Below are 15,510 nucleotides of genomic sequence, written 5' to 3' on the forward strand. Positions count from 1 at the left end.
CTAAACCCTAACTCTGAAACATGAGGTTATGTAAGAGATCTTTTTTTACTGTAGCAATAGTCAAAATGAGTACAAAAAACAGTTACCATCAGTTATTTAAATGTTGCATAGGCTCCTCTCAATAAGCTACATATTATGTCTTGTTTGATTAATATCGGTTACTTACTACATTTATTTGCAGCATTATCAGGCAAATAACATTCATTGCAGCATTTAACAGGAAAATAACCAGCATTTTGATAAATGCCGTTGAAAGGCAGATGTCAAATAAGTTTACCAAGATCATTTAGTATATCTGCTATTTGTCAAAGGAAAACAATTGAAGTAGTGATATATATTTATATATATATATATATATATATATATATATACACTAAAACTAATTCTTTGTTTAAAAAAAAGAGGGATTTGACAGTCCATAATTTGATCTCCAAAAATATTTTCCCATTAAACCAGTGTACCAAAACGCAACAATTGCAATAGTTTAGGGGCCAGAAAATAATATGTATTTAATTCACTTTTAAATACACTTTAGGAGGCAGGTGAATAATTATTCATTCTAGAAAAATGGGGCAATTACAATGACCAATTATAACCTTACCCCAGTGACTATAGACATTGAACAATTTTCCAATCTGTGTTAAAATTCTGCACTTTTACCCCTATAGCTGGTACCTGAACTCACTGCTGCAATATCTACCATTGATTCAGGGCAAAGCCAAGTGAGCCAGTTTTCTATGTGAAGGAAAAGTTCACCTTTTAGTGTTACAATGAGGCAGAACATAAGAAGCCTAAGAGCACACTGCATTGTTTATAACAAAACGAGCTTCCATACTATAGGAGTTTATCACATCTGTATCTAGTTCAAAGACAATGTTTGTAGAGCTGTGGGTTGAAATATAAAAAACTGTCTTTAAAGTGAATGTAAACCCAATGAACTTCTCTTCTTTGTTGCCTTTTAGTCTGTTGAATATACCATTGAGAGTGTTTTGTTATATTTGTATAGGAGATGCAAAAGCCATTTGATGATCCTGCCAGAAAATCTTAGGAGCTTATAATTTTCTGTGCTTTCTCCCTCTGATTAATGTAACTAGTTTGTGTTGTTCCCAGCTCTCTCCGCTACAGCTTAATGCTAATAGGAAATGTGTGTGTGTTTGGTATTAATAAAAACATAACATGACTTAAGTGGAAAAAGCTGAGAGCACAAAGATTAGCCACAGGCAGCAGATTTCCCGCACTGCTCAGATGATATTTGTGTGCGGAATATGAATATGCTTATTCCTATTGAAAAACATCAAAAGCTGATTAAAGGCGCAAAAACAAACAAAAAATGGAGTTGTATCCTGTTTTTCATATTCAATGTCACAATAAAGCACCTTGGTAATTTTCTGTATATTTGAAGACCAACTGAAGCCACAGACAGAGATAGTACTAACAAACTCCATTTTCATAGTCATGCTTCATATAATAAAGGGTATCTAAACATGACAGCCCAATAGGCTTTATAAGAACCCCTCAATACCAGACCAGGTCTGACAATACTTGCATATATCCCTATATACTGCAATGTGAGCACAAGAAGCAGCATTATTACTGATCATGCATTCAGAATAGCAATAGCGGGTTGCAGAGCATGCAGAGATAAAAGTCTAACACAAAAAAAGCGCCAGACTTTAGTTGGGTTTAAAATATATATTTCCTGCAAATAAGTGATACAGTACTTCTGTAACATTTAAACTGTAAATTTAATATACAAAAATAGTAAACTTTTTTTAAGTCAGATGTGAAGAGTTCAGCAAACAATTAAATTAAAGATTTTCTGACATTACTATTTCTAACTTCACTTGGATTTTTAAAATCCTATAACCTACAGTGTGAAAGAATTAATTAAATTAAATTTGTAATGATTACTGAAGGAAACTAAGTTCATCTTGAGCAGCACTGTCAGGGCAGTAGCGGAGTATTTCCTATACCAAATATCCCTTCTTATTAATATTCCATCTGCTATTTCCTCTGTGAATCCACGTTAGGCATCAGTAATAATATTAGGTATTCAACTAGTGTTGCACTGCTCATGGACAAAGGTATAACACTTGAGATGTCTGTTCTGACTATCTTTTCCCTATCCTTCATTAGCAATGCTTTGCAGTTGACAAGCCTAGGATTTGTAGATCAATAGCTAATGTCCTCTAGATGATTTCTTTCATTTACAATTGTGTATTCATGGCCAGAACTGTATTTATTAGGTCTGCTATTATGTCTACCATTCAATAACCTAGAAGGAATGAAAATTGAAAAACATAAGCACTATGTATTATTTTAGGTTTGTCGGCCCCTGGGGAAGGAACATGAATTCAATATGTAGTATAGCAGTATTATTTAAATTCATGGGAAATTATATGAAGAAATGCATCAAACTCTAATACATTAGTGGCAAGATCTATATGGAAGAGAAAATGGGAGACAAAAAAAAAGTTTTTTTTTCATCCAACCTAGAGAATTAATTAACACTGGCATTTTTTATTTAAACCTGATAGCTGCAAATTATATATATAAATATATACACAGGTTGATTTTTGGATGCCTTGAGTGCTGGCCAGTGTCTGTATCCAGCTTCTGATAGAGCACATATACGGTAATTAGGAAAAACATTATCCTGGTCACACACATATCCAATCATGTCAGGACAACTACAATATAACAACTCACCACTCTTAAAGTAGAAATCTCTAGTAGTAGAAGCTTTTTTGTTATGTCCATTATAAAATTTGAACTCCTAAACCTTGTATTTCTTAACTGCAACACTGTATTTCTTTTTTATTTGCCATAATATAACAATTAATCAACTGATAATGTATGACTTCATAAAACTGTAGTTTTACAACTGAACACTATCCCCTTACAGATTTTCTATACGCCCCCAGATTTTCTATATATCTCTCATAAATAGTTTAGGAAATAAACAGACACAATTTTGAAAGGAAGATATTGTGGATTTTTGGAGGTGTTTATAGGCAACTCATACTAACAGGAAACTACTACTGCAGTGCCAAAACAGAATTTGTATAGACATGACGTATGTTTAGTTAGAGCTTGGACAAAAAGGTTTGTTTTTCCACATTAGCTGCTACTGTCCTATTCTAAAAGAATGGTGTCCTCTTGCATTACTAAATCTTCAAAATAAAACATAGGCATCATCCTGTTTTTAATCAATATAGCTGATATGCACTGGATTGCTGCCTTAAAGCTAGGTACACACTTCCAATAATTATCGTTAGAATACGATAATGCACGATTATGCACGATTATACTTAAACAATCGTATTGTGCACAATTCTGTACATGCTGTAACGATACGATCATTCAAAAATAATCCACCAATAGTGTACACACACTAGATACAATCGTTTGAACGATGCAGGGAGTGATATGTAAAGAAGAAAGTGTAGTGCAGGTCCATCCACAATCACTGAACGACCGTACACATGATGGATAGTAAACAATTGTTGCCCAATCAGATCCGCCTTGTGGGTTGTTCATTTCCAACCACAATCCTCGTTCGTCGGTGTCATTGGTCACTTTTTTTAGAACAATTTTTGGCCAATCGGTCGTTCGTTTCCAACGATAATTTGAAGACGTGTGTACGCAGCTTAAAACATCAATGTATTTAGAGTATAAACAAAAATGTTGACACTCACAATGTTTGCTATAGCAGCTATGTTTATCTTCCACTGCCAAGTCCTGTTACAACAGAAAAATGAATTGGATTCCAACTGATAAAAGACAATGATAACCACCTAAACCTTCATCAATCCCTCCTTTTTCTTTTAACCACAGGTTATCATCTAAAGGTGCTCTGGGGGTAAAGGGAAATCTTGGTTTGGGAGTAGCTTAGCTACTATACCAGCACTACTAAGCCTTCAGTTCTCTATCATAAAGTCTTGCAAAGTTTCTCAGATTCAGCGCCACTTCCAACCAAACCTTTGTCTCTTGCATGGAGCCAATCCTGCTTTTCTTACCTAAACATTGGAGCTGCCACAGAGATGTAAAAGGAACCCTCTATTTCTGGAAGGGCACATGCCACTACTTGAAAAAACTGCGGACATAAAAATAATATTTCTATATTTTGATTGGAAATTAAGGCAAGTATACATAATTTTGAATCTTACCTCAAGTTTGGTTTAAATTGCACTTGCTGTACACAAAATATACAAAAAAAAACATTTAGAAAGTACAAATTTATTTAGTTCTGTGTATTTCATATATGGATATCCCCACATAGTGGTTCTAGTTTTTGTCAAGCTTTGGTTGAACATTACAAATGTCTGTAATGGTGTACGCCTAGGGCAGCTGAATTTCTAAGAATGTAATGGTTTTGATTCTGTATGCAGTTAAGTCTAAATGTTTCTGTTTTATGGAATATTAAAGCTAAACTATTTTCCTTGATCTGTATCTCAGCAATACAGTATTCAATGTCCTACCTTATCCTGCAGACAGCTGCTCCCTAAATGTATTTTTTTTAAGTTGCTGTTTTTTATTAAAATATGGGAATATTGTCCCATAGCAAAGGTGTTCATCTTTTTCTAGATGAGTTGCCTATGATCAAGAATATAATGTTTGCACATTTTCACCTTTTTACCAGGATGAAGAATAATATGGTGCAATATCCTTAGCAATCAGCCGTCATAGTTCAGATGGGTCAGGGCCAAATTGTTTTATATTATAGCACTTTGCACATCATCATTACTCTTCATGATATTTGCTAAATGAGCCCACTTATTGCAATTGCCACATATTACTGATGAAAGAAACACAGGCAGTCTAACCTTTTTAACAGTAAAAAAAAAATTGGGGTTTGACAACTTCAATGCTGCAACATACACCGAATTTTTATGAACATCAAGGCAGAAAAATCACAAGACAGTTAAAAAACAAAAGCAAATCATGCAAATACATTTGTTTCTTTGAAAAATACTCTTAGCCATGTAAAAATATATTTAAAACGGCTTCGTAAAATGTGAAGAACAAGGAATGTCTGTGAGAGAAATGAAAGCGTAATTATATACTGTATATTTCAGAATTATTCAGCTGTTTTGATATTTCAAATTTTCATTTACAATTAATAAATCTCTATAAGTTCTATCTGCATAAAATGTAATAGGTGAAAAATAACTTACACTGTTATTCAAATTGTAAATGTCATTGATAATAAAAAAAACAGATCTTGGAGTATCAGGAATTTATATGGAAAATAATAAATTACTTTTAAACAAAATGTTGTACTGAAGCTTTCAATAGCCTACATACATTAAACTGATAACACCTGCAGTTTCATTGGTTTCAAAACAGAAGCCTGGGTATGTAAATGTGTCATCATAAGTCATTTATGATCCATACCATATTTCTTTAATGGAATGTTTTATACAAAGCTCCAGTAGTCTAAATTAGACTATACTGGGATATAAACCAAGCCAGTGCAAAATCAGTGTTGATGTACAAAGTAAAGTAACTGCTAAAATAGATTAGAAATGATCTTTCATGTATATTACTTCAGCAAACTGAAATCTAAAGGTTATGTGTTACTGCGTCATCTATAACAGTAATGCTCTTTGTACTGATTTACCAAATAAGCTCCATAAGTAGCCAGCATCTGGCATTATAGTTGTCCAGCTGCACAATACAATATTCAGTTGGCAATTGTACTTATGACGTAAGGTGTCTACAGATATCACAGACTGTTCCGGCCTAATCCGGCTTTTTACAAAGGGATCAGAAAATGTAAGCTTTCCCCATGGCAAAAAGCAGCTACCGCCTTCTCAGCAAAAAGCCAGTTCACCCGAATAGAGTTTTTTTGGTTGATGGTTACTCCTCCTTCACCCTTCTTTATAGGAAAAGGGTGCTGGTTCCTCCAATGAGAACAGACAGGAGAGTCTATCTATCTATCTATCTATGTATGTATCTATCTATCTATCTATCGTTCTGCTTGGAGATTATCTTTCATTACAAAATCTGTGGCTGAATCATACACAGCTTTAATGTCTGTAGACACCTCACAGTGGGGAATTTTTCTAAATCGAAGTCTTCAGAATTATCCCTGTTGACTGGCTGCATTATAGATCTGTCACAGTTGTAAGCAAGCAATGGGGCTGGTGTTCTAAAAGAGTGATAATAAAAACTAACATATGCATATATACCTTCTCTAAACCATTTGGCACACGATACACAATTTCATCCCGTGTCAACTGTTTTCTTTACATAGTTGTGCTGGCAATATAGCAGGTATGTCATACAGAATGCAGAGTACACATACACAATTGTATACATATAAAGATATGAACAACACATATTGTATACATATAAAACTGCCCCAAAGCCCATGCATCTTTAAAGAAGATGTGTCAATCTGGGGAAAATCAAAATTTAAATGGTAATTTACTGCTCTAATGTATGTAGACCAATTCCGCATGTTGTTAAGAACAACCACCCTATGCACAAATCCCTTGCACAGTTTAATAAACTTACAAATTCTTGAATCATGACAGCAGCCAGGAATTCAAGGGCCAGGGACCCAGCAGGAAATGACATCTCTGCCTGTTACTGTTGCTAATCCTTTGCACTTCAATAAAATTAAATCTCTTCAGTATAAGAAAATGATCAGCACCTACATGCCGGATGTTTAGGACTGCCAGACTTTTGCTAGTTTAATGGAAGCTAAAAGGGATTTCAGTAAGTTCTCAATAATAAGCCATGGTCCTCTTACAGGGAGTATAACAAAGTTTTGGTTGACCTGTGAAGTTAAAGTTTGACCAACCCATCTCAGGGGTGACCTAGATTTTCCTGGCTGGACACAACTGTTCACCTGAGATTAGAAAGTCATTAAGGATATTTAGGTAGTACATCAACAAGTATCACCAGTTATTTTTAAGGTAGTTTTTTTTCTAGGGTATAAATATACAACAAAATATCCAGTTAGTGCTATTTTTGAACTAAAGATCACTGCTTGCCATCATGGTGACGGTCATCCTACTAAATCTAACTTCTTTAACCTGCACAGACTTTTACAATATTCAAGGTTGCTAAAAAAAATAACAAACAAGACTAATAAAGTACAGTAATAATACTTAGCAGTACCGACTTTGTTCCATCCAGTCTCCACTCCCTTGAACAAGTATAATCTCTGGTGAAATTTTAGGCATTTGATATTTCTGTGTGAGTTTGATATCTGCATCTGTCCACAACCCTCCCCCCATTAGAATTGTAGGGATCCACTAGTAACAAATCAAATGGTCGGGAGTGAAGAAATGCAGGTATCCAATACATATGGAAGTGTTGAATACTGATAATTCTAGTGGTCCGAATAACTATGCCAGAGAGTGAAATTAGAATTAGTGTAAGTCGATACTGGGTAATAATTAATCTACTTTATTAAGTCTTTGTTCACATATTCTTTTTCCAACAAAAAAGTTTAGCTTTAATATTTGTATTTCCAGCTTCTGATTATTACATTTTCTAATTTGTAATGTAAAATACAAGGCTATTGTAAAAAAAATAATTTTTAATGTGATTATCTTTGTGCATTGCATTCTTTAATTCTTATCTGTGCTTTGGGATGGGGATGATTTATTAAAGGAACATAGAATATTTATAATATTTATATAGCCTAATGCAGTTGTGTTCACTTGTAATACCCAATCAAGTGAAGGAAATTAAAATCAAAACAGAAAATTGACCTATAGGTAATTGAATGACTGACGTAACCCAACTTCTTTCATAACCTACGATTTCTTTCTATGCTGCTCAACTTGGTTACCATGGATTGCTCAGAAACCTCTTTTTGTTATTTTACAAATACACCTGTATATAAATAATAAAAAAAGTCAGTGCAATATGCCATCATAACATTTGCCAATATTTTGACAGCCTGACCCAAAAAGAATAAATAGGAACAAAAAATAAAACATTTTAATTTATATTACAGTTCACTGTAACGACTTTAAAATATAATAAGTTAATATATCATAATTTATGCCAGGTAATTTAAGCCAAACAAGTATGAAAATCAGCAAACTGTTAAACACTGGTTTACAACTTAGCAGTACACTGTGTGAGATAGAGAAACCCTATGCAGGGCCCGAGAAATGCTTGTATTGTAAGCCACAGTTGTGGTGGATGACAAACACAATGTGTTACTTTTATTCCTCAGGGTAGTCTAACTCCTCATTGGCAATCAGTGCATCAAAGTCCGGCTTATGCTTCCCTTTAGTTTTAGATCTGGAGTTTGTCCGACTGCTGTCCTGTGCTTCCGCTGCTTGCTGATAGTAATAGCCTTTTGGGTCCGCATTTCCCCATTCTTGGGATTTGTTTTCTTCTTGAGCATAAGAGTAGCCATCATCAACTGAAAAGGTGTCATCGACATCATATCGCTGATAGGTGCTCTGATGGAGAACTTCTTCTCTTGCACTGATTTCCAAGGTGCTTTTCCACATTCCGTAGCCAAAATATATCAGCAAACCTATGGGAGTACAACAAAAATATGTCTGGGTGTTACTGTAGCAAGTGAAGATAGCAAGGAGTTTTCATCAGTAAAAGACATAAAGGAATCCTCAAGTTGGGACAAATGTTCTGCTGACAACCCCCTGTAATTTCTCTCACTGAGAGAATCTCCCAATCAGGATACACAAAAATAAATTGGCAGTTTAGGTTTTTTAACCCCTCCTAACTCTTTCCAAAACCAAACATTAATAATGCAGATAGGCTCCCACTATATTTCATGGTACCCTTGCCAACAACCTAAACAAGTAAGCCGCATTCCAACACAATTATTATTTCTACAATCTCTCAATAATTTATTATTGTTCCTAGACAGGCAAGATCTCATTGCCAGTTCCCAAAAGCAAAAGTTGGTTAAAACTGGATAAAAAGTAATCAGAACTTATATTGAGTAGTTGCATTACATGGTTATGTAAAATTGATACCTGAATAAAAATAGAGCAAAGGCTCCCTTTTCTGGTCACATAATGAATTATTTAGGCAGTAATATAATACGGCTAATAAACGTTTGTAGTTCAGAAAGCTTACAATAAAGCAATTAATACAACCCACTATAGTAATACTGGTGTACTTTAGGCTTTATGATAAGATGTAGCTGTTCGGACGCCCACAAGGCCACATAATGGTTGTCCAATTGGTCCTTGTACTTTAGGGTCACAAGTCCTTTTTAAAAGACTCAAAAGACTTGATCCAGTAAGAGGCAACTATAAGAATGCCACTAATCTTCAGTCTGTCACATGACAGTAAATTCCATTGGTGTCCAGTTACTGCATACATGTTAAATGAATGAGCCTCTGGAAGATATCCAGACAATGAACTGTGAAAGTACAAGGACATATTAACCTAAGGAACCCATCTAGGTCTCATTTTCCTTCCCATGTTTTCATTTTTTTTTTTTTTTTTTTTTACTACAACTACATATGCTTGCATGCTGATGATAAACACTCACTATGGTATTTGGCCACATCAGAAGGATTATATGTTGATTGTGATGCTAAATTATTTTATCACTGACAGTTTCACAAATAAAATATGCATGATGAATAGTAGAGAAATCTCTTGATGTGCAGAAAAGCTTGTGGTCTAGCAGTGCCAGATGGTATGTGAGCAAAGTTTGCTCATAGAAATTTAATGAAGCCCATCCGAGTCATGGAGAGCGTTGGCCTGCATAAGCTAAATTAAAATTCCAACTATTTGCTCTGGTGAACCCTGTTTGATGAGTCTTTGTCTAAAGAAGTAAGTATTATGATAATTATATTACAGTAACTGAAAAAAATAATGTATTATTTGCTTGTTATGTCTGTGTCGCTTTCATGCAACATTATATATGCATGCTTTATTATTCACAGCTGCAAGCCAAAGTCTTAAGGAGATGAAATGCTTACAGCAGAGAGCTGAATATTTAATCACTATCTACACCTGTGAACCTGAAATTAATACAAGTAGAAGAGATGTATTAGAGACATCTGTGCCCTTTACAACGTGTCTTCTGCTCCATGCAGAACTAACAGCAACTATATATAAAATAAAGTCTTGTTTGCTTTTAGATTGACACAGATTAGTACAAAATTCTTCAATTATTAAGGAAAAATGTAAATAAAATTATTATTTTTTTTATCTATAATCATGTACCTACATCAGCTATAGAAAGAGATTTTGACAACAACATAAAAGCAGAGGGATGAAAAATGTATGTATCCATGCTAATCATAGAACCCCTAACATATACATGATCACTCCAGCATGATAATTCAATTATGTCAGGGTCCATTATCAACTACTAGTCTGTGGCATTTATAGGCAAAGATGAAAAAAATGCAGTAGGGCATTTGCATTTTAATCACTTGCTAACTGTCAAAGATGATGAAACTGTTCACCAGCTACCATTTAATGTGACCAACTGAAAATGACCTGTCTCCTAAGAGCTTAAAATCCTCTCTCCATGTTGTATCCCCTGTGTAGCTGCCCCAAAGTAATTACTGAGAATAGTAAAGTGAGGTTATAGAAGAAATATAATAATTCAGTGATTGTGAGCAAGTTCCCCTTTACTTGTCAATAATCCTTGGTGTCATAGTTCACACAAGAGAAAGGCTCCTTTGGTCCTGTTGGCTCTGAAAAGTGATGTTGGGAGGGTAAGTATGCAAGCAACTTCAGATGGGAGAATAATCCACATGGGAAGATTGCTAATCAATATGATCTTTGATAACCTGCTAGGAATGTCTGGTTTAACCCCAAAAAATGTTTCCCTTTGTATGCTATAAACTTTAAAATGTACCTCTAATTAAGGCAACAGTAATTTTTCCAACTTTTTACTCTGTAGTGCAAAAGACAGAATTTTAAAAAAATGCAACCCTTCTGTACATCTACACATACACTGAGACATGTATAAAGTACTGCAAAATAAACTAATTAGAATAATATCATGTAAACAGGGCACCACGCATAAATGTATACATTATCACAAATTAGAAGCACTAAAAGACTTACCCACAAAGCACCAGACGGCAAATCGAATCCATGTTACAGAGGACAGTTTGAGCATAAGATAAATATTGACAAGCATTGCAAATGCAGGGACAAATGGGACACATGGTGCCATGTAGGGCAACTTTTTGGGATTCTCTGGTTGCTGAAGAATAACAAAGACCAAGGCAATGATTAGCAGTACCATCAAAACAACCAAAAGGATAGCCCACCACTCGTGGTCATACACATAATCTGCACCAAATATGATAAAGGAGCAAAAGATGAACAACAGGATGAACAGAAGCATGACACAGATGGTCACTGTTCGGCCGGTTGCAACAGTCGGTCGATCCATTTTCCCAGGCAACCCAAGACGGATTCTCATTGTGTAATATCTTGGTCCTATGAATTTTTTTAGCTTAAAAAGATAGATATTTTCGGAACCATCAGCTTCAATTCCAGATGTCATGTCCACTGTTCCATAGTTTGGATGGTTCACATTGTAGTTGGTCTTGTCAGATTTTCCAATGAGCATTTCATTGTCTCCCAAGGAGGGCAGGTTCTTTGCTCCACATGTGTTTGTTGCAGGACCTGTGAACTCATCCCCATCACTCATGGGAGAGCAGGCTTCCTTTTCACAGTCAGCAAGGATTCCTTCTTTCTTTTTGGTGTGTTCCTCAGAGAGAAATTTCACAAAACCATCGATATCACTTTCAGGCTGGTAGCGTAATAATAGTACACACACAGAAACAAGAGTGTATGCTAAAAGAGTTCCAATGGACATCATTTCTATTAGGTCCCGAAGACTAACCAATAGAGAGAGAAGGGCTGCAAGGAATCCAGAGACAATACAAGCCACCACAGGAGTCTCCGTATAGGAGCTGACATGAGACAAAAACCTAAAAGATGAGAGAAAAATTTCAGGATACATCTATCTTTAAAATTATGCATTATTTTCACCCAGGTTTCACCCTGCACAACTATTACATACCTGAAAAGTAATCCATCACCAGACATAGCATAAATTACTCGAGGCATAGGAAACAAAGACCCAAACAAGCTGACAGTAAGCCCAGCTACAGATCCAATAGCCACAATGAATTTAGCAGCATAGAATCCGCGGTCTACAAACATTTCCATCAGGGGTGACTCTGAATCAATCATATTGTAAGGAACCATTAATGTTAATATAACACTGACCTATAAAACAAGAAAAGACATTGAAATATAATAATGTAAGGATAGATACTACAAATCAAAGTATACATTGTTTACATAAAAGACCATTTGCAGATGCTTTCCTAAATATGGCACAAAAAAAAATAAAAAACCTTTGCAAAATTATTTTTGCTTTTTTTTTTCTTTATTTAACTTAATTGAGCTGTGTTGTACTAATATAATGTCTTCTGCTCCATCTCTTCTAACATGTTTTCTCCCCTTTAGGGACTTAATTATAACTCATTAGAGGGGGAGGACCAGACTCTGGCAGGAAGCATTGTGCTTGATGCACAACTCTATCTAAAGTTCATTAAAGAAAAAAGGGATTTTGTATTTTTGCTTAGAATTTCTGGGAGCAGATGGTCCATAGCCTTTGCACATTCAGAAGGTATAGGAAATCCAAAGGCCTACCTAAAGCAGAATAATTTTTGCACTTTCCTAGGTTTGGAATTGGATTACCTACATTCTGAAAATATACCATAAATGAATGGTAATATACTAAACGGTTATCTGTAATTAGTTCCACATTAACGCCTACATTTCTCTTCTTTTAAGCTATGATTATTAAATGTCAAAATTTACCTCTACTTTTTTTTTAAAGCAATCCCTTTTGGTTGATTGATATACATGCAATGATTTTAACAAAATTTGCTGTGAATTCCTACACTTTATTGTTCTGAATAGATAGCCTTTTTGCCATTATGTCCTTTCCACACTAAAAAAATAAGAAGGTCTTTCTTTGGTATAAATACCTGAGCAGAATGAAGAGGAAAGTTTTGATGCCTCCTTCCCTCTAGTAGATAACCCCTAGGGATTATCTCATCAAAAATAAGAAAAATCATTACAGGGGTTACCCAAAATTGCACAGAAGCCCTCTAAATTGCATAAAATATACGACTATAGATTAAAATGAAAATATAATTTTTAATATTATACATCAATTGGCTTTTTATTTTTATTAAGATTCTGTTTGATGTATGCTTACTTGAAGACAATAAAGATGAAAACTTTTGATAGTAGATGAGAATAAATATATATTTTTAAAATGTAAAAAAATAAAACAATGTTTGAATAGATTTTATTTATTTACTTATTTTAAAAATATAATATCAGTGGCATACTTCGAGATTTTTGGAAAACAAAACATGCATATTACTATACAATAAGGTGATACTTACAGAAACATAGGCTGTCAGGCAAGTAATCAGTGAAGCTGTGATAGCATATGGAATAGAAGTGTTTGGACTCTTTGCCTCCTCTCCTGTGGTCGCAATGATGTCAAAGCCAATAAAAGCATAAAAACACGTAGCTGCACCTTTCAGAACCTGCAAGTCAATAAATTGACACTTCTTACATTCTATATTTGACCTTGGTATACCTTGTATAAGTAAACATATTTACATATAATATTTTGTGCCAGCATGGTGATAATGCTACTGGTATTAAAGAGCATTTTAGGGTTTTCAAAACATTCTCCTGAGCCCTTTTTTAGAAATGTTCTTTATGTAAAAGTATATTTAAATGATTTGCTCTTGTTGCCTCTGTCACCTGCTTATTGGAGCTTCACACCTTACATCTCTATATTTAGTATGAGTCAAATACATACATGTTTTCTACTCATCTTCTAATGTATTTTTCTTCCTATTGTGACATTGATCAGAGCCATAATGGTTAAATCAGGAAATGATTTCGTTTATGGGGCCAACCTGGCCCTAACAAACATGTCTAGCCAAGTAATAATGGATTTTCCTGATTGATTTCTTTATGTTTTCTCATGCGATAAGCTGCCAACAGAGTGCTACTTCGTCCTTCTTTTACAGACCACAAATACTTAATTACCTTATCTGAATTTAAATGGCATTGAAAGATCTTTTTTAAGAAATGGAATTATACTCAGATGACAAGAAGGCTTTTCCTATGACGGAAAAGACAGAATCAAGTATCTTCTGCCTTCTACATGCTTGTCAGCAGTTTTTTATTTCAGTACACCGAGCTGCACGTGGCCACTCTTCAGGGTCCCATAGCTAGAACGCGAAGTCCATAACAACTGGGAAACCATTATAAATGGGAGTGTTGTATACTATTGCAGTATATTATATATTATACATGTAGACTGCACTCACACTATACAATTCAATTAGGAAGTAAACAGACAATAAAAAATGACTTTTACCTTTAATGACTTGTTCATACCAGCAGTACTTTACACATACATCCACATGCTGCAATTAAACAGAATTCTGTCCTGTGTTTTTGGGAAGAAACGAATTTTGTGTTTGAAATACCCAGTATTGCAATAGATATCAATATATATCAATAGACTTTAATGGAAACATCCAGACCTATGTGTAAAGCTAAAGAGATATAGGACATAGCGCTTTAACAGAATTACACTAATCTAATAAAGGGGCTATTCAGTTTACAATGTGAATGCTACTTTGGAAAGCAAATTTTAGTGAATATGGTGAATCTGTGTTTTCCCAATCACATGCTATCTTTCTATGTACATAATTTGGCATTTTGACACAGAAATTTTAGAAAGATTTATGCCAATATATCTTAGATAAAGGGCACAAAACAAAGAAGAAAATTTAAAAAAAACAAGAAAAACATCCATCTATGTTGCATGTTCCAAAACTATGCCATGCATGTTTATTATTCCACAATGTGCCATATTCTGCCATATTGTGTAATGCTATCTGTCCAGGTGCTGTATGGTTAGCATCATTCCTCACTATATACAGTTTTCTGAAACAAATCATTTCTGTTTTTATGACTTTTTAATTAGCTGCCTATCTGATAGACCTGGTATGTAGCCCAATAGTCATTGGAAGGATCACATATGGCAGGCTGATAACACCGCAGTGCTGTTCCTGTCCTGATCTCTAGTTAGGAAACTTTGAAAGATTTGGCAAACATAGAAGATTACAAAACATGAGAATTACCTTAACAAATATATTTTCTTTGGTTGCTAGGGGTTCATTGAACTGTGGCTAATTAACTTCACATTTAATGATGCCTGCATAGTTCTGGGGCCCAATGCCATGTAATCTAACAAAGTTGTAGATAAAGGTAGCCAACATCCTAAGGGGGGCATTCTTTCCATTGGCCACCAATGTAAGAGGTGTTTTCCAAAATTACCCCTAATAAATTGTTTTGGCATGGTTTCCCAGAAACCTGAACATAATTTTAACTGCTCCTCAGGTGCAAAAGGTTAAGAAAGGCTGAGACATTATACAAACAATATTTAAAAATAGTTTTGGGGTTTATATACAC

At 34.7% G+C, this 15,510-nt stretch overlaps 1 protein-coding gene across 1 annotated transcript in view; it reads right to left on the bottom strand.

The window, feature by feature from the left end:
• Positions 1–2,578: 2,578 nt before the first annotated feature.
• Positions 2,579–15,510, bottom strand: part of SLC7A14 (solute carrier family 7 member 14) — a 42,700-nt gene continuing 29,768 nt past the window's right edge. The window contains exons 5-8 of the mRNA XM_072408097.1: positions 13,413–13,559; positions 12,008–12,216; positions 11,038–11,915; positions 2,579–8,512 (exon numbers count right to left, since the gene is read on the bottom strand). Of these exons, the coding sequence (XP_072264198.1) occupies positions 8,193–8,512; positions 11,038–11,915; positions 12,008–12,216; positions 13,413–13,559 (1,554 nt within the window). The 3' untranslated portion in view covers positions 2,579–8,192. The remainder of the gene's footprint in view (positions 8,513–11,037; positions 11,916–12,007; positions 12,217–13,412; positions 13,560–15,510) is intronic.

The sequence above is a fragment of the Pyxicephalus adspersus genome, chromosome 4, assembly GCF_032062135.1.
Source record: "Pyxicephalus adspersus chromosome 4, UCB_Pads_2.0, whole genome shotgun sequence".
Classification (NCBI taxonomy): domain Eukaryota; kingdom Metazoa; phylum Chordata; class Amphibia; order Anura; family Pyxicephalidae; genus Pyxicephalus; species Pyxicephalus adspersus.